Source organism: Numida meleagris, chromosome 6, assembly GCF_002078875.1.
Source record: "Numida meleagris isolate 19003 breed g44 Domestic line chromosome 6, NumMel1.0, whole genome shotgun sequence".
Classification (NCBI taxonomy): domain Eukaryota; kingdom Metazoa; phylum Chordata; class Aves; order Galliformes; family Numididae; genus Numida; species Numida meleagris.
This window is the reverse complement of record NC_034414.1, coordinates 44,469,140-44,496,115: the sequence shown is the minus strand read 5'-3', so window position 1 is coordinate 44,496,115 and position 26,976 is coordinate 44,469,140. Positions and strand designations below refer to the sequence as shown.

General features: G+C 38.0%; 2 protein-coding genes across 8 annotated transcripts in view; one reads left to right on the top strand and one right to left on the bottom strand.

The window, feature by feature from the left end:
- Nucleotides 1–6,920, top strand: part of PTPN21 (protein tyrosine phosphatase, non-receptor type 21) — a 41,935-nt gene extending 35,015 nt beyond the window's left edge. For all 5 annotated transcript variants that reach the window (XM_021402741.1, XM_021402740.1, XM_021402743.1 and 2 more), the window contains one exon: nucleotides 631–6,920. In XM_021402741.1, the coding sequence (XP_021258416.1) occupies nucleotides 631–759 (129 nt within the window). In that variant the 3' untranslated portion in view covers nucleotides 760–6,920. The remainder of the gene's footprint in view (nucleotides 1–630) is intronic.
- SPATA7 (spermatogenesis associated 7) overlaps nucleotides 14,923–26,976 on the bottom strand; it is a 36,594-nt gene continuing 24,540 nt past the window's right edge. For 2 of the 3 annotated variants that reach the window (XM_021402747.1, XM_021402749.1), the window contains exons 6-12: nucleotides 21,022–21,500; nucleotides 19,871–19,937; nucleotides 19,125–19,195; nucleotides 17,925–17,978; nucleotides 16,534–16,611; nucleotides 15,831–15,888; nucleotides 14,923–15,499 (exon numbers count right to left, since the gene is read on the bottom strand). In XM_021402747.1, the coding sequence (XP_021258422.1) occupies nucleotides 15,011–15,499; nucleotides 15,831–15,888; nucleotides 16,534–16,611; nucleotides 17,925–17,978; nucleotides 19,125–19,195; nucleotides 19,871–19,937; nucleotides 21,022–21,500 (1,296 nt within the window). In that variant the 3' untranslated portion in view covers nucleotides 14,923–15,010. The remainder of the gene's footprint in view (nucleotides 15,500–15,830; nucleotides 15,889–16,533; nucleotides 16,612–17,924; nucleotides 17,979–19,124; nucleotides 19,196–19,870; nucleotides 19,938–21,021; nucleotides 21,501–26,976) is intronic. The other variant, XM_021402748.1, reaches the window with a different exon arrangement.

The window sequence follows — 26,976 nt, the reverse complement described above, 5'->3', positions numbered from 1 at the left end:
GTGTAGGATGTTGAGTCACTGAGTGGAACAACGTATTCGCTGGGCTACTTAAGCATGTTTCAGGATTTTTCTTTGACTCTAACACTTCTACTTTGTACCTTAGTTTTAATAGTCAGTATTTAAGAACATCTTTTGTAGCTGCTCTCTGTGCTTTTTATTAAACGTTTTTGTTCCTTAGTGTAATAGTACTTCCAGAGTGAGTCTCAGCAGAAGACAAAGTGGTAGTTTAAGTAGTAAAACCTAGTCTTGTCAGCCTTTAGCCAAAAGTGAACAACTATAAAGTATTTATTAATAACATTATGTTCCATCTGAGACTCAACAAACTGATTGTTTCATCTATTTCCTTATCCTAATACTCTGACAAACTTTTGCAGCCATCAGATTTGTGAGGATCCACATATCCCACAAGATAGACAAATATTTCACAGGCGAGGAAGTTGAGGTAGGCATGGTTAGTGGTACAACGAAGTCCGTACTGCAGGAATGGGCAATGAATTGTCAGAGGTGAAATTAGAGCAGCTCATTCTGTCCCCAGATCACTCGTACTGTGCTTAATCTCCTGCTGAGAAAGTACCAGCAGGTCTCCTTGCTCACCAGTTACTTGTAATGGTTGCTGTTTTTTCCTTCCAGATGCTGGACATCCCACGAGTGCTGGACATGTTGAGGCATCAGAGAATGATGATGGTGCAGACTCTTTCTCAGTACACGTTTGTCTATGGAGTGCTCATTCAGTTTCTCAAAAGTTCTAGACTTATATAATACCTGCCAATTCCTAAGGGACACTTCAAGAGTTTACAGAAAGAAAACTACAGTTGTCCAGGCAGACCTGCTTTCGCTTTTTTTTTTCTTCATATGATGAATCATGCAGTTAACTTCTCGAGCTGGTATGTGGCTGTTAGATGCAAGTCAATGTAACAGTCCTTGCAAAGCAGGATCTTCGCTGGACTAAATTCTTCCCATGTTCAGCTGCAGCCATATTAGGGAATGATTTTACTTGTACTGGTCTTTAGTACTTGTACACGTTTTTTTAGAGTGGTGTTACTCTGGGGAAAATAAATTTCTAACAGAATGGAAATACATGGCACAATTTACTAACTTTTTTTTAACATGATGATGAACTGTGCAAAAGCTAAAATTTGTAGATGCACATGGGGAGAGAAACTGCTCCTTGGGGATGTCAAGGTCTTACACATGGTTTCATTCTGCTTTCAATTTTATATTTAGAACAATACACCTATATTTTTTAAAATGAAGTTTTGGTTTCCTCTGGTTTACTTAGCAGAACTAGCAGCTCTTAGATACTTTAAGTTGTTGCTTTAAGGGCAGTTATTTTTCTATTCAGCTTTTTTTTTTAACTTTCAAAAAAACCCAACTTTTAAAATACTGTAATGTTTTCAGAGAAGGTTGTCAATGCTTCAACTAACTTCTTAAAAATTATGCAGAGAGTTCTAGTGTAATAGGTAGCAGTAGAGTGCTGGGTAATAGAACGACAAGTGAAAGATCGTGTTAACTATTGATAACTCCTATTTGAGTGGAGGCATGTTTGCCTGTTGAGTTGTAGACTACAACCAGGGAAAATATAATATAATTATCTACAAAGTTCTTGGAAATAAATGGAGGAGAGAAAGTACATATTCAGTATTATTCAAAAATTTAGAGGACAATTTGATTTTACTGGCTGAAATCAAAGTGGATGCAAAGGTTTTAAGCACTTTTTTGCTCTGTTATTTATGTAGTTAAACATAGAAACTATAATCATATATCGTTTCATATGGTAATAAGCTGTTACTAACCTATTATTTGAGGAAGAGCCTTTAAAGTTGATGAAGTGAGAGAACCAAAATTGGAGTAAGAAGGTGCATAGTGGTGAAGTGGAAATAGTGGAGATGTGGCAGCTATGATTGCTGGTTTACGCTTGGCAAAGATGACCATTAAAAATGTTTATGTTTCCAGTCAGGAAACCTTTGAAGCATCAGATTTTTCTGTAGAATCCTTCAGATTATTTTGTCAGCGCTAGAACAGATTTTGCTAATGCTGTGCAGCACTGGAATGAAGAATGTTCACATTTGGGAATGCCTGCTGAATGTAAGAACTCTAAGAGGCAACACTGGAGATGTGGGTATTATAGTAACTGCGTAGGTCACAGAGTAAATGGTTGTGGTATGGATCTGAAGATGTCCTACCTCTGGTAGGTTCTGTCTTGTCCCTGACTGGCGTGGGTCTGGTGTACTGACAGTATCCTGAATACTTCTGTGTCTGTGTTGTTTTATTTTTTAAATGGGGACAATATGGTTTTGCCTGCTTTTGGAGTGTTTTGAGCCTATACCAAAGTGAGCTAATTGTTTGTAGATATCTAGTGTAATTTCAAAAAAAACCTATGGTAGACAAGTGCGCAGGTATGTCTAAGTATGCATTTCCCACAATACTTGCTTAACAAAATGAAATGAGACCGTGAATTTTTTTCTCTGGTAAAATGATGTTGTTATTTCCTGAGCTGTGAGAAGGCTTTGGAAACTATTATGAAGAGTATCCCCCTTCCCCTGCAAACAACGATTGTCCTCTTAAAACATAGATTAAAAGAGTAATAAATCTGTTGCCTCAATTTCCTTTTTAATAAGCTGTTTCCATAAAGATAAACACAAGGTCCAAATGACATCGTGCTAATATGTCATTCCATAAAATATGCGCTACTTTAAAATACACTATAATATTCAACTAGTGCATTTGGTCTTCTTTCAGGCAGTCCAAATTGTTCTACTCTCAGTAAAATAATATTGAATATTTCAAATGGAGGGGAAAAAAAGGCCTAGGAAGTATTAACAGCCAAACGTAAAACTGGACAGAATAATGCCTTATTCCAGAGGAGACCAGTTACTGAGGAGTGATTCTTACATATAATCTTACAAGCAAAGCAGTATGACATGCATGTGTCAACAGAAATATCACTGAATGAAGCAAATGTATTTGGCTATTTGTATTATCCTGTTAAAGAAACATTGTTTTTGGTTTTCTTTTTTTAACCAGTTTCTGAGTGAAAAGTGTATGCTCCAGAATGTAGCTTGTACCATTAACAAAGTTTGAACACGACATGGTACATGTGCTTTTAATGAAATTATAGATGACCATAACTTCACACAACACTTTTCCACCATTCAGTAGATCTTAGGACAGAATGTCCTGTATAAGGCATTAAAAAGAAGAATTAAAATAAGCAATTTCATTCCAAACTTGTGAGATAATATCTGAGGAAGTTTTTCTCTTCCATTTTCTTCTCCTTCTTGCTGAGAGAAAGTGAGTTCACTTTCAGACGTGGTTGCTCTCTGACCTGGTAGTCACAGTCTGTTTTTTGAAAGTGATAATGCTGCTACCTCCTCCACTTCAGCTTTTCAATCTTTCCACTAGCAGTGCATTTTTGCGTTAATAAGACTTGACTTTATATGAACTTTCCTATTGAAGGTAGCAGGCTTGTTTATACGTGTAAGCATATAGTTCCAAGTGGGCATTGAAAATAAACAGTTTCTCTTCTGAAGATACCAAAAGAAATAAAGCTCCACAACCTCCTGTCACAAAACTAATTTTAAAAGTGTTTAGATTTTCAGATAACTTTTAAAAGAACATTCAGTTTTTAGCACTTTGTTGTTCTGAGCCTTGAAAGGGATGCTTTCTACGTGTTGTTGTGCTGGGTGCTTTGTGAACTGTGGGACTTTATAAGAAAATTCATTGCCCAAATCCAGTCACAGCCTGAGTGGAAACTGGATCCTTCTGTCAAAAGCTTAAAATTCCTCTATAAGCCATTTTGCCAGGTGTGCTTCTGTTAGTATAGGGGAGAAACCAGATCATTATCATGTAGGATTTGAGCTGAATTTATTAAGTAGGAAAAGTTGTATGCAGTGAATGGCAAGGAACATAATGCTGATTTCTAGGAATGCCAGAGTTCTCAGGGATAAATAAAGGTGCTATATTACTATCAAGAAACAGATTTGAGTGTGTTTTGTGGTCTAGGTGGTAAATGCTTTCTTAGGATCAAATCCCACAAAGAGTCAGGAGAAGAACCTATGGATTGTTGTAGGGGCTTCTGCACATTTGATTTCTGTCTTGTTTGCTCTGAAGTGAGATTTTTTTGGACAGGGAATCCTTGTATTCCTGGGATCCCAGATCTTCTCTAAAAACATAATTCACAGCGCTGTTGATTGTGAAGATGACACTTAAGCAGGCTTTGCTGTCAACTGCAGATCACTTCTCACACATTCTTAGATGGGGAAGCTCCATGCTACACGACAGAGTTTTGCCTTGCTTCTCTGCAGCTCATAAAACAGTGCTCCCCTTTCTCTGCTGCATGCATTCAGGGGTGTCAGATGGTCTTTAAGGTCCCTTCCAACCCAAGCTGTTCTGTGATTCTAAATTGAATGCATACTGAAATGGAGAAATCCTTGACATTTTGATAAAGTATGTATTTTTTGTTCCTCTAGCAATCTTGTGTCTCTCTCTTTTTTTTTTTTTAAGTGGATGACACTTGGAGCATTTTTCTCCAAAATAGTTTCTTAATTTTAATAACTAAGGCTACCAGAGGCTGCTGGTACATTTTTCTTGTTGGAATCATTGTTAAAGTTGAGTGGCTCATAGTTCTCAATGGCCTCTGGATGAAACTGGGAACTACACGGTTTTTTATCCTATAAGCTAGCAGTGTAACAGGACCTCAATTTTAATACCAGTAATGTTACTAAATTAAAATAGTGGACTCATTACTATACTACAATGGTTAGCTCAAGTTATTAATTTAAAAGGAGCAACAGATCAATTGCTAATAATTCTGTGCTTTAGGTATTGTTTTCTTTCCAATACAAAAAACGCATGCAAAGCCAGAGCCCAGTCCTTCAAGATGCAGAAGTCCTGCCCTTCTTGATGCTGTGTGAATGGAGCAGTGCTTATTGCCAGTGAAAGCCCTTAAAATGTGAATATTCACATCTACTTTAAATTTAAATGTAGATTGCATGAATTAATCATAAGAATGCAGCAGGAATGTGCATACATGAAGCTAGAATGTTACAAGGAGAAGTAGCTGAGATAACGTGGAAGAAGTTCTCTTGTAAAAGTACAAAATGTTGGAACCGGAGAGCGTGGATATGAGGAATGACTTGAAGGGATTTGGAGGAGGATTTGGAACATTTTGTATCCGCAGTAGAGCTGCTAGAAGGGTTTGATTCATATGGTATGTTTTTAATGGTGTAGTAGGGTAAGTGAGCGTGTAGTCATAGGTGTTATTTTTATTGACTTTTTAAAATGTGATTTTTGAAACTCCAAATATTATTTCAGAAGCTCTGTTATTTTTAAATATATTATTTTCCAAACAGATTCAATGCAATGTCACCTCAGCTTCTGTTTGCTTACTAAAGGTCAGATTTTAAAGCCATGGACTCAGGTTTTAGATGGTGCAAACTGAAGGGCAAATGGGCATATGTGCAAATTTGCACGAGTAAGTTGTAATGGATGCAGATTAGATTATTTGAAAGTTTAAATAATTTGTGAATGCAGCGAGCTGTTTACTGTAGGTGTGAATTGGATCGAGTTAAGTCTGCACTGAAAACCAGGCCTTTGAATTGTGGAATTTGGCATACGCTTATGAAAATGTTGCATTTCACCGTTTGCAGTACAGTGATATTAAAACTTCAGAGAATCTTGAATACTATGTTAGGCTGTAAGAAAATATCTTGAATTTCAGCAGCAACAGCTGTTGCATTTATGGCTGTAAAAAAGATTTCTTATGAAGATCCTGTTGGGGACCAGCTAACTTGATGCATTTTGCTGGCATCATGTATGTTCCTTTAAGGTCTACAAGGACTGAAATAAACATTCTTCATTTCTATGAGCATTTCAAAAAACAGTTGCTAAATGATCTTGTATTCTATTCTTTGCAGCTTTCCACATGATGCTGTGTTTAGTGATACTTGTTCCTTATGGACTTAGAAGTCCATTTTTCAGCTCTAATTGGGGAATGAAGACAGAGATCAAATGGAAAGAATCTAACAAATAGAGTTTACAACAGATCCAGCGTGTGGCAAGCTAGAGAGCAAGCCTGTAGATACTATGGTTTTACTTTGTTTCTGATAGGCGGCAGTCAGCACTACCAAATTTCTACTATAATGAGCACAATTTCAGAAGGCGCCTTTTAAAACCTTTTTAAAGGGAATTTAAATGCTGTTTTTCCATTTGGAAATATTTAAGTAAAATTAGGAGATGTGAAAGTATTTAATGACAAACAGGGTTAAGTTTTAGAATGATAGGAAACATAATAGGAAAATAGATCTTCCAGTCTGTCACCTTGCATATCCTGGATAATTCTGGCAGACAAGGGGTATGTGCTGTCCCTTCACAGAGATACCTTCTCAAGTTCCTCTGAAACACCCAAACTACTTGTCTTCTTTATAACTGATCTGGGGGGACTTGGATGGAAATTTTAGACTCCAGCTTGCAAATTAGTAAGTAGGTACCCTCCTGCACATTGCTGAAATCTCTTCACTCAGTTAAAGTAAGTTGGTGTTTGAAGTCCTTTCAGCAGTTTTGTAGGGCTGAATACTTAATGTCAGAGGAATGCAGGATCTGGCTCTGTTTTCTTCTGTTCTCATTTGAGCCAGTATGGAAGGATTTAAATGGGACTTTACAGTAGCAACATGAATTTTTGAGTATTATTTTCTAGTACTAAGCTAGTGGTTAACATGTCTATTTTTGCTGTCTTGCCACCAATACTGTAAAAATGTATAATCAAAACAGCTTTAATTCTTGTAAAACTGAAATTGGTTTGTAAAACAGTGTACAAATTGTGTTTCATAGACAGAAAAGCTTGTATTACTGAATGTAATATATGTGAAATGAATATATCATAGTCTATTTTTGCCATGAAAAATAAATATTTGAAGCAACTATGCATTTTTATTGTTCCATTATTAAAAGAAAAATCAGCAGTGTGTGTTCTAGTCTGGAACTTGGCCTTCTGTGCACAAAGATGTTATCCCTCTTTTAAAGCTCTGCAAGCACTGCCCCGCATTTCAGTATGAAGATAAAACTTCTGCTGTCAGGTACTCATTGTTCTCATTGTTGTGGCAGTAAAGTCATGTGACTGCCATGCTAACATCATTTCAAAAATAATTTTTTGCACTTTCTAAAGCCATTCTTAGTATTGAATATTCAGTTTCCCTTTAAGAAGAGGTTTCAGAAGTTGAAAAACCCTTTCCAAAAGCACATGAGAAAATTGATTGTATGTTCGCTTAGCATCATTGGAGCTGCTGCCAATACATAATACTGAAGTTTTCATCCTTTTGTAATTGATATTTAGTCAAAAATGGAAGTGATACAAAAGGCACAACATAAAAGGATGAACTTCATACTGGACACTGTAATTGCAGGCTGGACAATTGCATATCCACTGTCCCTGTAGAATGCCACATGCACAGACTCAATTATCAGGAAATACCAGGCTCTTAATTAAGATTTGTCTTCCAGGTGTGCTCAATTTGGTGGCATTAATGCACATAAGGTAAAATAACATACATATCTATGTAGTTCTCTGATCATTTCCCAAATCCTGGGGAATATTTTGTGTGTGCAAAGCTCTCTTTTTTTGGCATGCATTCAGAATCAGAAGAGCAGCCTGTTGTTTAAATCCAGAATGGCTTTAGATTGATGAAGATTACGTGAAGCTCAGCAATACTCAATACCTAGCTGAGAGCTTTATGTGTGACAGTTCCTCTGTTTAAGATATGTTGGTGGTTTTTTATTTTGTTATTTTGTTTGGTTGGTTGGTTTAGGTTTTGTTATATCCACTGATTTTCTTTAAGATGTCAATGACAGCATATATACATGTTTTCTCTCTTCCACTGTTTTGATCATTATCTGGAAGGCTGGGTTCTCAGTGAGGACAGCAGCTGCACAGTGCTGCAGAAAGAAATTGCCAGGTTACCTACAGCAGTTAGAGGACTACTGGTGGATGGTCACCACTGGTGAGTATGATGGCAATTGGACTTAACGCAGGTACAAAAAGGAGAATGCTGTTGCAGAGTTGGAGGTGAGTGAGCACTGGATGAAAGATGGATGCTTGTCAGCTCTGCACTAAGCAAGTTACCTTGTGATTCTCTAGATCTCCTTGGCTCAGTCTGGCTCTTGGGCAGGGTGAACCTTCTGCATGTGAGTGATGGCAATGTTGTGGTTCTGGTGCTCAGGGAAATTGTTGTTCTGATAGTCAAAGGCTAGTTCTGTCATTATTACAATTGCTTTGAACATAGCCTCAGTAATTCAAAGAAAAAGCAAGAGTAAGTAGGAAATGATTGAGCCTGGGACTATTTTATCACAAAATACCTTTGAATTCTTGGCATCCTTTAGGAGCCTTTCTGAAGAAAGGACTTCAGGGCTTGTGCCTGTTCTTGCACTCTCTGAAAGCAAAAGGGCACAACACAGATGGGGAAGGTGGAAGAGACAGAGCTTAGAAAAGTTCTTTCCTATTTCTAATTAATCACTTCATCTCCTAGAGATATGCAAGACAATCCTTCAGAAAGATACCTAAATTTAAGCCAAACATTGGCTATATTCAAAGTACCAGATCAGTATTAATTACTGCCCTGCTTATTCTATGGATTTAAGGTATCCGCTGTAATAAACAAAAGGAAAACAGGAAAATGTCAGGAAAGACATTGAGGGCTTGCATATGAGTTTTCTTAATCTAAGGTTCTTAGCTCAGATTATTATTATTAGCCATTTCTAAAATGACAATCATGTACCTTAGGTAAATTTAGAAGGACATCAAATCCTTCCACGAACAGATGCAGAATTATCATACCCAGAGGCAGATGAAGAATTTTCACTGGTGTTAAGTACCTAGGAAGAAAACCCCTGTCAAGCCTGGTTAATACTGATAATCAGTGATTTGAAGGAACCGCATACTTTGGTGTGTGCATATGTGTATCTGATGTCTTCTCTCTGCATACCATGCTATTCATGACTGATTGCAGCTGAAAATGTCTTTCCATTGACAGAGCCTTGAGCAAAAAAACTTCAGAGGTTTCAAAGGTTGAAGACTGTTTTTAGTTCGACAATGCTTAAGATATCTTTTTAGTAGATTCGCCAGGATTTATCTGAGTTTATTGCACCATAACCATATAGAAATAATTTGATTTGTTCCCAACTGACTGTCTCTGAGCCTCCAGAGATAGCTCATGGTCACCCTGTATTTCAGAAATACAGGTTGTCTCCTGAAAAACAGGAGCTGTAGGTCTCCATCACTTCATTTTCATCAGACACCAAATATGTAATTCATAAATTTGGGGAAGCAATTTAATTTGAAACTATAAATCTTAGGGAGCTGTTCTGCCTCAATTTTCCAGCTCAAGAAAGACCCATCCTTTCACTGGCACATTATAAATACAAAGTTGTTTTCATTTCTTGGTTCTAGTACTCCTGAAAGTTCCCTTGCAGAGGTAGGCCAGCAACAACAATAGTCAGTACATTTGATTGGATCTTCTCTGGAGGTAACTTCTGGCTGGAAAAAGTGGTAACACTGTTCAAATGAGAACATCTGTTTCCTCCTTCATAAGGAGAGGGGAAACAGCATTGTTTTAGTAGTCAGGATCAAAATGTAATTAGGAAAGAGGAGGAAACACAGTTGTTCAGCAAAAATAGAAACAAACTTAGGTGGTTGATGAAAGATTTGTCCTTTTTTTTTTTTTTTTTTTTTTCCCCCAGATTCCTCTTTGGCTTTAAAGGGCAGAAGGAACTGTTGTGTTTGCAGGATAAAATGACAGCGTTACCCCTCTGCACAATGCTGGTCTTTAAATAATGACAAATAAGCAGAACTGAGGCTAATTTACATTCTTTGTTGAAAGAAACTGGAAATACTTCTCCACTATTACTAGCTAAATTGTCTCAATACTTACGAAGGTAACTTTGTGAGACAACCTATCTTGTTTCTGACTTGCCCCATAGTTTTGTGACTGGAATGTGCCAGAGACTGCTTCATGAGTGCTTCACAGTGGCAGGGAGGTCTCTCACCTCTCAGCTGCTGCTTTGGGTAAAGGTTCTGGAGCTGATCATAAAGGGAATATGCCAAGAACCCTTTGGGGAGATCTCACTGTGTTGTGAATTGAACCAAGCAGAGGCTCTAAGAAGCTCAGATATTGAGGAAGAGCCATGAAGAGCATGCATGCCGTAGAATGTCACGGTGGCGACCCTTGACATATGTAGGTTGAAAGCTCTTGTGCAAAGCTGAAGACTCTCAAGGCTGGAGGGAAGGGCCCACCGTGCAAATTTGTTTCTGGGGAAAGGAAAACTGAGAGGAGAGCTTGAAGAGCTCTGCTATTTCTCTCACATAATCCATTGTTATCTGAGATGATTGTACCCAGCATTTGGGAAGCCTCAGCCAGCTCCCCAACCTGTGCTATCCGTATCACCTCTGCTCTTGCTTGTGTCAAACACCAGGAAAAAGCAGGGTGCCAAATGCTTCTAAGCTGAATTTATGGCTGGGGAGGCCCCTGCTCAGAGGTCCTGTGAGGAATTCCCAGGCTGACAGGAGAGCTGATGGCCTTTGACACATTGCTTACTTTCTTCTTTGGCATTCGAATATGCTCATGAGCGAGAGAAAGAGATAGCTGGGTTGGGGTCACCTCATCGTTCTGCTCTTCATCTCCTGGAATGGCCGCTGGCTGCTGTGAGATGTAAGGTACGCTGCAGCCTCGTGCAGATACTGTAAGGGGAGTCCTGTGGGCTCGCTGAATTCCTGGGATAACTGCCAAGAGCTCTGCACCTCGTGCTACAGATCACGCTGCCCGTCCTCTGAGAATGGGTCGGCGTAGCTCTATGGCCTGCCAGACCAAGGCTGTGTGAGTTTCTCGAGTTTCAGATGCCTCCCCCCACTCCTTTTATTTAGCCTTTATTTGCCCTTCTCAAAGTCTTATTTCATTCTACCACTGTGATAGGGCTGGAAGGACTGCACAGGAGTTTGGCTGTGCTGGGCATACAACAGGAACAACTACTGCACAGGAGTCTGTGCAGTCACTGTCAGTGAGACCATATATCCTGTGTCTCTAACATCCCTACAGCTTTTGCAGGCCAATCCAACAGCTTACCAGATGGGTGCAGCTTTAACTTGCGTGTTGTCACCTTGGTGTCCTGCACATCTCCTGCCCTCTCCTCCTTGCTGAAATGAGCATAGTGAGTGGGTTAAAGAGACCCAGTCTACTGTGAGGCGTGGAGAGTTTGGTTACTTTGGATGTTTTCTACAGGGCACAGAAAGTGAAAGCCCTGTGCACAGTAGGCACAGCGTTGTTAATTTTGATTCCCTTCACCTGAATTAACTTTTCTTGTTGCTGCCCTCGGACTGTCTGACCTTGTGAAGTCCTCATAGGATTTCATTTAGGTGGTTGAGGTGGAGATGAGCTATAGGTCCTCTACTGCTCAACTGATGAACTGCCATGCCAGTGAGAACTGCTGCTGCTGCTTTCCCTTCCCAGTGATGCGTTCTCCCCATGACAAGTTCAGCTTCCGCTGGCACAAGATCCACTTACAGGCTTTGAAACTGGATCCCCTGACTGGTGGTGACCCATGCAACATGCAATGGCTGGTGCAGCAGATTAATTTACTACTCACCTGTTTGCACATCAATTGCTCTGCTACTTGGAATGGAAACTGAAGATGAATGTTTCTGAATGAAGCAGATTTCACTTTCGATAAAGAAAACAGGAAGATTAGACTGCTGGTGAGTATCTGGTTTGGTTGTTTTGGAGTGAGAAACTGTAAGCCCCAAGTTACAATTTTGTGTTTTTTCCCTTTTTTCATTATATTGTTTAGGATGATTAGGGATTATATGCCAGTTTGGGTTTTGCTTGCAGGCTTTTCTTTTTTTCTCTAGATAACACTAAGACACCTAAGCACCTTTTTCCTTCGTCGCATGAATCTTTATTTCAAACAACCCAAAGCCCCACTTTGATTTGTAAACAAACAGAATCCTACCTCAGAAAACAAGGCCTCTGATGACAAAACTGTAGGCTTTAAAGATGACTTTTTTTGTTACAGGACAAAGTAACAATAATGGGCTTTTGATCATTTGAAGTAAGCATTGAAGTTATTACACAAGTTTATTGCCCATGAGTTTGGGCAGAAATAAATCTTTCTATTGTAGAACTGACTGCTACTAACAGGTGCTTCCAAAACATTCAGATTTGTAGTTAATGGTGGTGAGAATACCTTGTTCTCATAGGGCTTATGCCAAGATCTGAATATATCATCAAGTGAATGGAAACTCAAGGTGATGCGATAAAAAATCATGCCTCCCCTGCCACCCACTTTTTTTTTTTTTTTTTAATAACCCCAAAGCTCAGGAGAGAAAACAAAGCTTGCACTGTTGATTAATCTTATCAGTGATGTGGGTCTGGTTTGGGTATCAAATTGCTTAAACAACTTACGTTTGAAGCACCACCAAATGTAAACGTGAATATGGAAACGAGGAAAGTTTTAGGCCCAGGATAGCATGAATTTACTTTTGGATCTATAGGTGAGATAAGCTAATTGATTTCATACTGATAACATGTATTACGAGTGTTCTTTCCCCACTACCTGTTGGGAGTGGTTGTACAAGAAATCAGTTCCCTTGACTGTGCTGACTACTCCAGCTGCCAGCACATCAGTGTGCTACCTTGTGGTTCCTTACTGAGTATTTCACTCAATGTCCAGGAAATTTCTGTAATTGTGGTTTAGGCAGACAGATGCTTTCTTTGTAAAAGGTCAGTTTTTACAGATTTATTTACTGCTTTAACTACCACCTACCCAGATAAAACGTCACTGATGTTCAGACAGCTCATCCACAGGAAACATGGTCAAGGAACAGTACTTGTTTATGTTCATGTTACTCATACTGCAGGAAATGACTGTCATTATTTGCATCTTTCTGCATGCTGAAGTCATGACCACTTTCACTGCTATGCTTTAATTTGCAGAATTTTAATGTGAGACTCTTGTTAATGTTTAATCAGACTCATGTTGACCACAGCCGAAGTTTGCTAAGTGATCCTTTTTATAATGTAGGTTATATAACAAAGCGGGAGGAGAAAATTTTAATTCCATAATGGATCAATGTTGGAGAACTCAGAGGGAGGGCTCCAGGAGCCAGTCTGGTCATGGCGGAGGAGAAATGAGGCTTTGCACCTGGACATGGCTCCCCACGCTCTTCAGTTCTGTAGCCATATTTGTAACCACCAGACCTAGCCAGTCACTCTGTGTTAATTTTTTCTCATATAATACACAACCCAATTGCCTAGGTGCATCCTACCCTTCACTTCTGGGCTAAGGAAGAAAAAGGGAGTTGCTTTGGGGATGGGAGAAGGGTTTCAGTCTCTTGTGATGAGGAACAAATGGTCCTGGAACTGAGGCAGTTCTCTGGCTGTGTCTTCTCAACAATTAGACAGGCTCTGATGGAGCAATGCAAAATCCTCACATCATCTTCCCTACTTTTCAGTGAGCCAGGGCACTCATGCTGCAGGCCAGACTTGTAAGATAGCCAGCTGAGCATGGCAGACGAAAGACCCATGTGCTCAGCCACGTGTACGTGGGTAAAATAAAACACACTCTGCTGTCATTGTCAACAAGTGTGATTTATCATTATGACTGAGACAGCCAGGAAAGTGCCTTTTCGTTTCCTTGGAAAACATACACTGCACTGCAACATTGCTGACTGCCAGAAGCGTTGACTGTATTTGGCTTTTTGAAAGGGTTTTTCAGAGTACTCCCCCCCCCCCCCAAAAAAAAAAAAAGCTTATGCTTCACGATGGGGCAATGGTCTATGTTCAAGTGAGCTTTTAGCACAGTGCAATCAATCCCTGAGCTTACAAGTTTAATAGTCTTTTATAGAAGCTCTTGAGCCACAGTGGAGGTAGCTGTATGTGCAAGTCGATGAACTCTACATTTGGGTTGTCCAACTCTTTTTGGACTTTTTTTTTTTTCAAGCTCCAAAGTCCTTGCAGAATGCTACGCCCAGGCTGCCATTAATGCAAGAAACTGGACTGTGTATTTTAGTGTTATGCAGTGTGAAAATTGAAGCAGTCTTCGCTTTCTGGAAATACCAGCTAAATCATGGACAATTAGGATTAAGTAGCTCAAGAGCTGTGCATAAAACTGCATACATACTGAACAGCTTGAAACCTGCTGTATGCAACAGCTAGAACTATACAGCCATTTCTAGCACGAGACCAGCTACTAGTGCAAAATGGTTTTTATACCTGGTGGTGCAAGGAATATGACAATTCAGTTAATAGTTGAGGAAGAAGGAAAGATCATCTAGCAACATCAGAAAGAAATGCTTATTTTTAGAATGTTGCTTATCTATACTCAACCCTTATAATTGTTATAAGCTAATGCAAGGAAATCTTATGTTTGCTATGTTCTACAGGTATTGTGAAAAAAGTAGATAATAAGAACTCCATGCACCAGTGGGATTTAACATCAAACAATGGCTGAACACTAAGAGAGGAAAAAATACTGCCTTCTTCCAGGCTGAACAAACAGTTCTGTCTCTGCTCTGCTCGTATGTAGGACATCATATTTTGATGTGGGTAAACTGAATTATTCTTGCAAACTACAAAAATCTTGGGTCTTTATAGCATGGACCACTATTGCATTAGAAATGTGTCATCAATTAATTTATTTGTCATAAATAAAAACAATAAATATTTCTTAACTTAATCTGCAGCTTTCTATAAAATATACGTCTAATTTTAATATTCTCAAAAGTTAGTTCTGGGTTATACATTTATAGACAAAATATACAAAGTATTTTTTTAACTGACGTTTTACCCTTTACAGTCTACATGGGTATAGAAATGCTCACTAATTTATAATAAATACTCTGCTAAAGAGAATTCAGTGATTCTGTTAAAACACAAGAAAAGATAAACAATTGACTTCTCTTTATTTAGTGAATGGCAGTTCTCTACAAAAATAGCTTCATTCCCATTTAACAGCTACATTTTGGCCACTATTATGAGTGGTCACGTGTTATCTGAAGGACCTCTGCAAAGTTTTCCTCAAGATCATCAAGTTCCTTGTTGGCTTCCAAATCATTGTCACAAGTAACCAAGTTTAGAGTTTCCTCACATGAGAGTGAAGTGACTGGGTCTTCAGATGTCACACAAGCGTGAGACTCTGTCTCAGCATTCATCATTTCATCAACATCTTCTGAAAAGATATCCTTGCTCTCTGTCTTCTTTGACTTTTCACTGCATTGTGGCATTTCACATGTGCTTTGTTCCTTTAATAATAAATCCATGGTCTTAAAGAATACTTCACTTTTTGTAGCTTTTCCTTGCCTCTCACTTCTACTGGTAAACTCAAGCTGTTCCATCATATTAAACTCTTCCAGATCCAGCGAGTCAAATGCTTCCCAACCAGCGTGGATTTGCTCAGCACCACTGCCTGGGCTGCAGCCAAGGTCTGCTTTAAGCATATCCAACAGGTGCCGCATTTTGCTCTAGGGTGTGAAGGAAGAAAGGGTGACACCCCTGCAGCTAAAGCCCATAGCACTTAGCTGCCCAGAACTCAGGGCTTCATTCTGACTAAAGAAACGGAGACTGCTTGCAACCGAGTGACTAAATTACATATAGCAAGTCACCAAACTGTGTTGACTATTGTCACTTCTTTTTTGACTATTACTTATGGTAGATCAGAAGTCTGGAAATCACTTATAAAGAAAGACGCTCCCCATTGATTATTATGGTTACATACACAAGAAAATATACAAGTACCTTTCCACTGTACTTTGGAAATGTGGAAAGTGAGAATATTAGAGAGGCAGTACCTACCTCATCCAAACGGTTCTTATTTTCTTGTATATGACACTCGAACAATTGTTCCAGAACTCTACAAATAAAAAAAATGAGATCAAGTAGCACAAACAAAAGCATATTTTAACAACCCTAGTTTTTGATTTTTATTTCTTAACTGGATGGGACCATTGTTTTAATTAAGCTCCCTCACAAAGAGGGCGACCTGAGGCCTTTATTCCACAGGTAAGTAAAGAATTTGGGAATAATGCTCACATCCATGTATTGAATAATAACTTATTGTTTAATTATTTAAAAGAAAAAATATGACTTAGTAACTAGTGAACTCTTATCTGGAACAGTGTGTAATCCTTACAATGCATACTGAAGGCTGAATTCATACTGGAACAGGAACAAGGACAGAAGGGCAATGGAGGAAGTATCGTGTCAAAGATTAATATATTTGTTTATTTAGCAAAACAGATCTTGCAGAGTAAAATTATTTTTTTTCTTAGCATTGTTCCACACAGGTCAGTTTCTAATAGAGGCTGCATCTCATGTTACATTGCAGTAGATTGAAGTAGATGACCTGCAGCTCTTTCCCAGTTCTCTTTTCTTCCATAAAGCAAGAAACAAAAGGAAATAAAACAAGCAAGGGATAACTGGGTATTTATATATTCTTAAATGGCAATGAAATGTATACTGACATAGCATTATAAACTGAAAAACAGCCATAATCTACCTGTTAGAAAACAGCCCAAGGTCAAGAATTTCATTTGTTATATCTTCAATGAAAGTCAAATATAAAAGGTCATCTTCTCTGGAGGAAGAATAGAAAGTTCCATGTTAAATGTTTAAAAATACAGACACCTACCTAGCCCTTCACTCAATTTAAAACATAATAAAAAAGATCACTATGGTGTTTCATATTTATGCTATATTTCTGTTGTGTTGTAAATTAGCAAAGAGAGTGTGAGTGAGGAAATAGGCAAATGTAAAGCATTAACAACCTGCTTTGCATTCAAAAGGAAAGTGGGAAGAAAGCATAAGATTGCAGTCTGGTGTTCTAGAAAAAGGCTTCCGAAGGAGCTTCTTGAGAATCTGACTCCAGTTTAAACTTGCTAGTCCTCAGCAGGAGCACAGAAAAGTAAGTACTTATTGGCTGCCTCCATTCCTTTCAAAAGACAACTCTCTGATGTACCAAGTCCTTGTTTGTGTGATATGTGACTTTCACCTCTTTGACTGCAATTCTCTTTTTTTAATTTATTTATTTTTAATACCTCTTAAAGTTATTTATTTTTCATACTTCTTAAATCCTTGTTGATGTGGTACTTCTAGATGGGACTCACTGAAACTTAAGTGCCGTTCGGAAAACAACCCTGTTTTTTCCCTCCTAAACCCTGTTGCTATATCCCCAGTGCTCCCCTTTTTTAAAAAAGATTTAAATGTTGTTTATCATTCATAGCATCTTTCTAAATATCCCAAAGTATCCATACGATTAAGCTGTATAGAATCATCTGCCAGTTTTAGTAATAATTAGAAAATAATAAATCTGATACAACTTACATGATTATGTAACAGTTTGGTCTTCATCTGGTCTGAAGACTGTCATTTTGGTTACATCTATCATCAAGAAAGATGACTACAGATGATCTGTACTACATCCTTAAAATTAGTCAAGAACAAGACTATCTAAAGCATAAAGATATTAGACCACTTTCTTGAGGTCACATGAGAAATCACTGAAAATCTCTTTCTGAATGTAACTCAAACCTCTTTTAATTCTCATCAAATCTCAGAGCAGAAATTTGGTAACAATGCCCCTCAACTCCACCTTCTATCTTTCTAATGTTTGCTTCAGACAGATTTTAGTCCAAAAAAGAACTGAAAATATTTGAAGTGTAGCCATTGGATAGTAGCAATCTATCTTACTTCCAAAGCTATAGTGAATTTTATTCAGATTTGGATTCACATTGAAATTGTTAACTATTACATATCAATTCAGATATCTATGTCAGTTTTACTGTATATTGTGAACGAGTTTTTTTGAGTCCTTATTTATTGTGCCATCAGTTTTGAGGGCTTCTAGTTTATTGTTCCAAATTAGCAGAAAAAGGGTGTAAAAATACTTACGCAGCCTCAATATTCATCCTTGCCGATGGCTGCTCAGAATACAATGATGCCTCTCTATTCAGAAAATCAGAGGGTAAGAAACAGCAGAGAGCAACATTATGAAAACCCTGTATAGTATCTTGCATCTTGTGCTTTTCTGGGTCATCTGCCTGTCATTATCCCACTACTCCTTGGAAGAAAAATAAACCCCAGTTCTGAAACCCTGCTCCAATAGCAAAACTGACTGCCTACCTTGAAGCCCGAAAGGCAATAGCTGAAGAGTATTACAGCACCTCACTAGACACAGTTTTCTGACTGATAACTCAAAAAGAGGTATCTATTATCCATAAAAAGTGCTTTTACCTTAACATGATTTGGTATTTAATTGGGTAAGGCTTCCTGTGTCATTTGCCATGTAGTAGACCACAGGGAGGATGAAAGCCCAAGTAATAATCTTCAGCACAGGTCTATAAATGAACTCTGACAGATCTATCTTAAATATATCATATGGAGTCTGTACATCATCAGTTGAAAGAATGGAGTTTATAGACTAAGGTAACTTAAAAATCTCTTTTAGTCCTTTGGTTATTTTGTTTTTATTAAATAACAGCTGTTACACTGATAGTAAGAAATCTAAACCATTAGGTTTCTATGGAAAGGTCACAGAACAAATCAGCAAGTAAAGCATGATTCCAAACTTTTCTCCAGACAATAAGGAGAATGAGCTGGGAGCCCTTGGTTCAGGGCTTGATTTTCAACACTGTTCTTGTGTTTTAGACACTATTCTAATGTTCAGTGTTACAGTTTCAGAAAAAGATGTGGAAAATACCTCTGGCCTGGAACTTTAGCATATCTTAGAATGAAAAGCCTGGCTTTCTGGAGACTCATTTTCCTGAAAGGTATGCCAGTACTGTATTTAGCTGATGTACAGCTACAGTGCATTAAATACATAGTTTATAAGCTCATATTTATACACAGAACTAAAGCTGTATTAAATTCTCATTAGTCTCGCTCCTTACAAAAAAAGAAAAAAACACAAAAAAATCACATGTATTGCCTTTAGAGCGGAACTTCATCAGAAGAAAACTAAACTGCGAAGTTGGAAAAGGCCATTCATCTAAAACAAACAAGCTCTGAAAGTGATGGCTTACTGGCCTTAGAAGAAGTACTGAAAGCCAAAAAGAATACTTCAACTATTTCTTCCTGCTGTAAATTAGGTACCTTAGAAAGGAACACGGAAGAGCAGCTATTTCTCTCTCAGGCTCATCCATATTGTATCTTTTATCTTCAGTCTAGAATGCATAAGTAAAATATTTATTATAATGAAAACACACTGTAAATTATATCAATAATGAGCACTCAGCATTTGAAATAATGGTTGCAAATATATCTGTGACTGCAACATAAAATACTAGGGAGCAGATAGAACCTGAAATGGTATGATTGTTCATTAAAAAATTCCAGATGCATTAAGCAAGACAGAAAGAAAACAATAGCAAGGAAAGCACCTCTGCCTGCTGGTTTGGTTGTTTCCTAAGAGGAAGGGACTCCTTAGTTCCAATTTTTCCATCTCAGGCTTTATGTATATGTTAACCAATGTAAAAATAAAGAAAAAATCCTTATAACAGAGGCGGAAAAGTCTGCCAATAAATAACATGCTAAATATTTATGTCTGTAACAGATAATTAAGCATGCTAGAGCCTTGATAGATTTGTTTGGGGAAAAAACCTTTCAAAACTCTTGATTTTCTAAACTCTCTTCACACAGCTCAGTATTTTTTCTTACCATTTCTGCTCAGTCTTCTGAAACTCTCTCCTCCCTCTAACTAACTCATCTTAGGATAACAAAGAAAATGAAACCTCATTCAATTGTATACTGCTGTGCCAGAGATGAATTATGTACTCCAAAATGGTAGTGAAGGGTGGGGGGAGCGTATCCAGACGACTGATAGATGATGATTGTATTACCTTCACTGTCACCTTCTGCTGTTCAATCTTAACTTCTCTCTCAGATGCTTTATCTGTACTTGGAAAGCTACAAAATTTAGAGATGTATTAGATCTCTAAGAAGGCTACTTTCAAGGAAAGCAGAATACCAGTGCCACTCGCTGCAGAAACTCAGACATTCCATTCCCGTGAATTTGAAAGGGACATGGTACTAAAATGCTCGAACAGTTTAGAAAATTTCTGCCAGACTTCTATTCACATGATAAAACTAAGATATAGTAAAGTTTGAACACTAACACTAGCCATACAGAAGTGATCCAAATCCATTATTTGGCTGCATATTTACAGAGGATAAATAAAATATCCACAATAATTGTTCTGAATTGAGAATATAGATGATCCTATATATTAAAGTGCAGCAGTACGACCCACATGACCCATAAAATTCTTTGCAATATGGACTAAAAGTTATAATCATTCCAGTTTTAAGAAACTCCTACTTTGTGCTCAAACAAAAAGTTAGACGTGCAGGTACTAAAGACACAAGATTTATCTTTAGGAAGCAGTAACAGTAATAAAAACAAAAACAAAACTTCTTTATTTGCTAAGCATAAGTTGAATATAAGAGAAGGACGCTAGTTTTGTATAAAGTACTTCATATAGGATATATATGAAAGCATTTAGATTTAAATGATTAAGAGGCAATGAGGAGTTGCATTCAAGAAAAAAAAGTTTCTTTGCTTGACGTGTTAACGAATTGGAAGGTACAAGACTACAGGGACAAGAGGGAGGGAAGACCTGCATACTTATCACAGTTAATTCTTCAGAAGACAGAAAACACAAATATACACCAGACAGAAAAGAAAAAAGAAAAAGAGGAGGACAGACTATCCCTAGCACCCGAAATCCAACAGTTTGGATTTAGTGGCACTTTGTATCCAATGTGTATACATTAAACTAGTTGCTCCAGATAGAAGACAACAAACCATGCCAGTGAAAAAAGAAAACTGTCGTCTTCTAGCTTTGGCTAAGGCGTAACTAAAATAATTTCATAATAATTACTCTGGCTTTATACATATATAAATAAGAGCACATTTTGTTGTTTTTGTTAAGATACAGATATTACAGTAGTGAAATTCCACAGTTGCAAAACAAAGTTTTAATCTCTGTACCTGATCACATCAGTCTGCGTTTCAGCTTCCATGCGCTGCTTGCAGCGCTTTTTCCTTTTCCTTTGAGCAGTAGTGTAATACCTGTACCCCAGCAGGGCAGATTTAGCATCTGATATTAAGGTGCGTGGAGTAAAAGGTTTTTGGCTAGTGGTAAACAATTCTGAGTGCTTGTCCAGAAGATCCCCACTGTATATTTTGGAGTTGCTTTCCTGACGCCTCTGAGAATGACTGATGCTCACAAAGCTATCAGAGGAGCAACGGCTTGAAACTCCGGAGCGTTTTCTTGGTGTGCTTGACATACTGACGCTTGTGTTTGAGTTAGATGCATTAGATCTATTCCGAGAATGTCTTCTGGCACATTCTACTGGACTGGAGTGAAGCAAGCCGTGCTCACCATAAGGTGACAGTGCTCTTGACAGGTATGGTGTGTGCTCAGCACAGGAGAAGAGATTGTCTTTATCTTCTACTTCCAAGGGACTCTAGAAAAAAATTAAACCAAGATTTGATTGCTCTGGAAGTTACCAGCTTTGTTCAAGTTGATACCCCCACCTATTTTTGCTACCAACTCAGGGCTATTTTTGACCTGAAATCAAACTGGTTTCAGAGCAGCTCCAGTGCTAATAAGTATAAACAACCTGATCTGAAAAGACTGACGTTATCTTAATTTAGTCCAAAACCACATTGCATTTTTAAAAGTCAAGGAGCTAATAATCATTGAATTGAGACAGATGACTTTATCTGGGTATGCTCTGTTGGTTCTGCCCGAAGTACAGTAATTAGACATTATCCACAATTATCCTGATGACACCAGCTAGATTCTCTTCACATGTGGAGTTGTTGCCTCTCTCTCCAAATCCCATTAGATTCCAAATTTATCACACACCAGCTATCTTTATAATATGTACATTCTGCAAGGGGCACCACTCACTGATTCATCTTAGATCGACATGGAAACTACTATAATGGGGTTTAAGATACAGAGTAAGAAAATTGTTACTAGCTGCTTATTTCCTGTGTAACCCTTCTCTTCTACCTATGGGTGCAAGATGCCCATCTTTGGTATGGCTGCAAAAATTTTTCCAACAATTTCAATTTTGGTTGAGTTTTATGAGAAATGCTGTGCTAATGGCAGAGACAAGAATCCTGAGTTGGATGGGACCCACAAGGATCACTTTGTCCAATTCCTGACTACGTACAGGACTATCCAAAAATCAAACCCTATGTCTGAGAGCATCCAAATGCTCCATGATCTCTGGCAGCTTGGTGCTCTGCCCACTGGCCTGGGGAGACTGTTCCAGTGCCCAACCACCCTCTGGTAAAGAACCTTTTCCTAATACCCAACCTGGCCCTCCCCTGGCATAGCTCCATGCCGTTCCTTAGGGCCCTGTCACTGTCACCAGAGAGCAGAGCTCAGCACTGCTCCACCACTCCCTGTGGGGAGCTGTAGGCCGCCATGAAGCCTCTCCTCAACCTCCTCTGCTCTGGGATGAACAACCAAAGGGACCTCAGTTGCCCTCATAGCTTTCGCCCACGAGATGCTTCACCGTCTTCGTAGTCCTACTTTATACTATTCTCTCTAATAGTTTTATGCCGTTCTTATATTGTGGAACCCAAAACTGCACACAGTGCTTGAGGTGAAGCTGCACCATGCAGAGCAGAGTGTGACGAATCTTAAGGCTATATCATGCAAGCCATATCGTACAAGACTAAATAATAGCTAAAATAGAATAACATCTGACAAAGCCCCATTCAAAACCAACAACTATGAACTTAAATTGATTCAGTTCATGTCTAATTAAATAGTCAGATTTTACTGTTCCTTACAGTCAGTTTGTATAGCTACACAGCAAGTGCTTCAGTAAATTCTGCAAGATTTAAATGGATGTATACAAATAGAGATCTTTCATATGAGAATTCAATTTCTAAGGCCAATTAGGGGACACATTTCTAACAGACCTGAAGTTCAAGTTCAGATAGGCTAATACCGAAATCAGCTTGCTGATATACCTCCCATCTGAACAAATAACAGGAATTTTGCAAGATACTCAATAGCTGCTGTGAGACTTCTGAAGCCTTCTACTTTGAGGATGTAGGTGTACTGTGGGAAAAGTAAGGACACTTGGAAATCCTTGTGTATTTGTTGTAAACTCATGACACCGTAGCCCAATAATATAAGGTAGATTAACCTATGTATATGGTGATCGTAAATGCACAGAATTTCTACTCTACCATTCAATTTCTAAAACAAAACTTCTAAGAACACCCAAGTAATGACTTTTACTGTGAAAATGTTGGATTTTCTCATAACTGCTACTGTTAATGCTTTGAATCTATACATTCCAGTTTTTCCCTTTCAGAACTGCTTTGTATTTTAAATTAAAACTCAAGACGATCAATATATATACTTTATAGTATGCAATAAATGCTGTTTAAAAGGAATATTCAAAAATGCAGTTAATCATCAAAGTTAAATCAGAACACACTGCTGTCATGCTATATATTTCCTTCACAATTCCATACAACTTCCTCCCAAATCAGTACAAATATCTGTTCCAGTACCCCAGAATCTGCACAACCACTGATGCAGAGAAGTGATTTTATTTTTAGTTAGCTGAGTCAAAAAAAGCCCTCCTTGATGGTGTCTCACATTTGCCAACTTAATTTTACTACTACAGCACAATTAAATGCTGAACTGATAACATGCAGTAACAATGCCAAACGAACGCCTGTGTTAGCAAGCAGCACAATCATGGCTTACCAGTGATTGTTTGGATATAAAATAGTTGCAGTGGTAGCTCAGCACTATAGAAAACAGATAAGACTGGAAAGTTTCAGAATCCACCTATATAAATATTTTGAAAAGTTAATTCCACACCTTTCCATATGTATTATAAACAGCTTAGTTTTGGTTGTATACTTTTTTACTCTCAGTGGCTGGAGTTGCAAAATCAGATTGTAGAAGCACTTGTTAACACAGGATGATGACTGCTGCCTCATCATATAGGAAAAAAGAAAACAGCCAAAAAAAAAAAAACCCAAAAGATGTTAATGAGACTACTACTATTCATGAAAGCCACATGATCTGTTTTTTTGATGTAGCTGAGTTGATTCTAAAACAAGACAAAAGGATAGGGTAAACATGGCAATATACTGTAAGCTTTCCTTATTTTTGAGGAAGTTTAGGGCAATTCTTTTCTCCTAAAATATGTCATAAGCAGAACAGACTAAGTAGCCAAGTTATATTCATCCAAGTAGTGAGAAAGATAATGTATTTTGAACGCCTCATCCTGTTACCGAGTTCCGGCGACCCTTTTAGTATTATTCTTGCACGCAGAGAACCTAAACCCGGTCCTGGCCAAATACCACACACAGCATCAATATGATATGCAGTAAAATGGCGTTTATTGGTAAAAGCTACAGAACTATATAGTATTTCTTATCTTTTTACTAGACCGTTCCAGAAGCTCACGTGGGCCTCTGGCCAATCATATTGAATCTCCCGCTTCTGACCTGTCACTTCCGAAAGGCCATACACGGAGTTATTGTGCCCTTTGTTATGAAAACAAAGAAGCACGGCCCCCTCTGTCTACGACACAGGTTCAAGTATGTAGGTGAACCAATAACAAGCATATGGGGAAGGGCCTTTCCGCGTTACAGACCGAGATCCGTGACACGCCTACTACAACAATCCTGGGCTAAACCCTTACTGCACCAACAGGCAGGGAGTACAGCCTCTGGAAATACAGACAGACAGTATCAGGAACAAGGAACTATGTTGCTGATTGAAAGAATGCAGGATAATGCTGCTTGTCTGTAATTTGTCATTGATGTTTTACAAAAGTCAATTGTATGTAAAAGTAAGTATGTTAATCAACCATCATAGCTCATCGAGATTTATCAACTGTATTGTCAAGATACAGAAACTACCATTTGGTAATAAATGAACATCTGATTCTTTTAACTTGACACAGGTCAATTTGTAAGCCGCTAATATTGCTGTAAGTCAACTGAATTCCTGCTCTCTGCTGCTCAGAGTAAATTGTCTCATTTATTAAGTGACTAACCTTCTTAACCTTCTTTATGTTTGCTATTCTCACAACCCCCTGTATGTCACTTGTTCCTTTCCTTATACACTTTGATATTTACTTAAAGATTGAGAAAGGTAAGAGAGAAAATTCACACAAATCTGCGAACAAGTAAGATCTGAATGAATATAATCAGTTTGCATACTGGCATCAATAACAACGATTTTTCTCATTCTAAACTACATTCGTGTTCCATTTTCTATATGCATGTGAACGTATTGTTGAGTTGTACAATGCAATACATTACTGCTTTCATCAAGAAGCCTGATGTTATTAAGAAGGGAAATTACTGAATTTGCATATGGAAACATATTTATTCAAGCAACCAGTATGGGAGATGATTGCCATTATGAAGCCAGAGAAGGAATAGTATAGAACATTCCTGATGAAAACATCTTTGATGTTCAGAAGGTTCTTCGTTCTCTTTTAGTTGTTCACATATATCATTCTTACAAGAGCTAATTCAAGCATGATACCTCTTCAGACTCATCATAACAGTATAATAAATCTTTAAACACAAAGCATTTGAGTAGGTAACTCACATAGCAATGCATGTGCACTGCATAAAAAATTAACAGATATTATAAACTGTTAATGGTTTTTCCTAATCTATTTTTCATATGCACAAGCATATGAAAGGTCATAACTGACATTCTTAAGAAATCAAAAAGTCTCAAAATTCAGACTGAAGGCAATCTTGAAATGTGAAAAAGTCCTTTGCAATTCGGAGGCAACTACAACTCCATTGAAAATGGCTAAAATTCCTTCAACTGACTTTTGGCATGGAGGAATTTCTTTTAAAAAAATATTTAGCAGTCAGAAATGCTTATTAATAGGATTATCTAAACATGGGATATGAAACAGCAAGTCTTGCTCAAATCAGACTTTTTACTCATGGGCAACTTGGTTCAGGTTTTCTTGCATCATAATTAAGTCATATTGAGCTTAACACAGTTTCACTCAGTGAGTTTCAGTCAGATGAATGTTTAAGAAACCCAGATCAGTTTTGTACAAAGGAACAAAAATGATAGATCTAAGGATATGAATAGGATACTTCGAAAGACTACATGGTCAGTAGCATTCTATGCATACACAACATTTTCCAGACTGCATCAAGAAAATCAAGTAATTTAAGACTGAGTATATGTACTTAATTTGGTCATAGACAAATGGCTGGATGCCCACAGGTGTGCTGCTTATTCATCCTCAAGCTTTGGAGACTGTAAATACTCACTTAAAATTATCTATTTGCAAAGACATACAAAGTTATCAGCTCTTTCAGCATCCATACCTGTAGCTTATCACACTGTTTTGATAAACTTTCACACAGGGTGTCAATCATCATCATTACATAGCATGGAAAGAGAAAAGAGAAGTAAAGCAGTCCCCTGTACAATTTATGTTTTCCCTGCCCCTCTCTTTGACTGTGAGAGAAATGACTGTCTTTGAAGGATCTTAGTTGCTAGTGATCCCATCAAAAGGCTGCTCTATTGTGCATTTTGAAAATCAGCTGCCTCCTTAGCTTCTCACACTTAGGTCTTTGCTGAAAGCATAGAAATGCATGATGCAGCACAACCATCTATCACATCTTAACCCACACGCTGATGTGGAATACTTACATCTTAGTGATCTAACTACTCTCCTTTAAAGATATCCATGATTTTAATAAAACTCAGTAATGAAACTTAGGTCACCACAACAGGAATAACTTCCTCAGTTAACTTCATGTCACTGTAGATTCCCGCATTACAGTAACTTTACATTTATAACTAGTTATTAAACAAAGAATTTACTGTTCTTATGCATTCAAACCCTTGCATAAAACAGTGAAAAAGATGACTAGTCAAGTTCAAGGCATGTTATAGATATT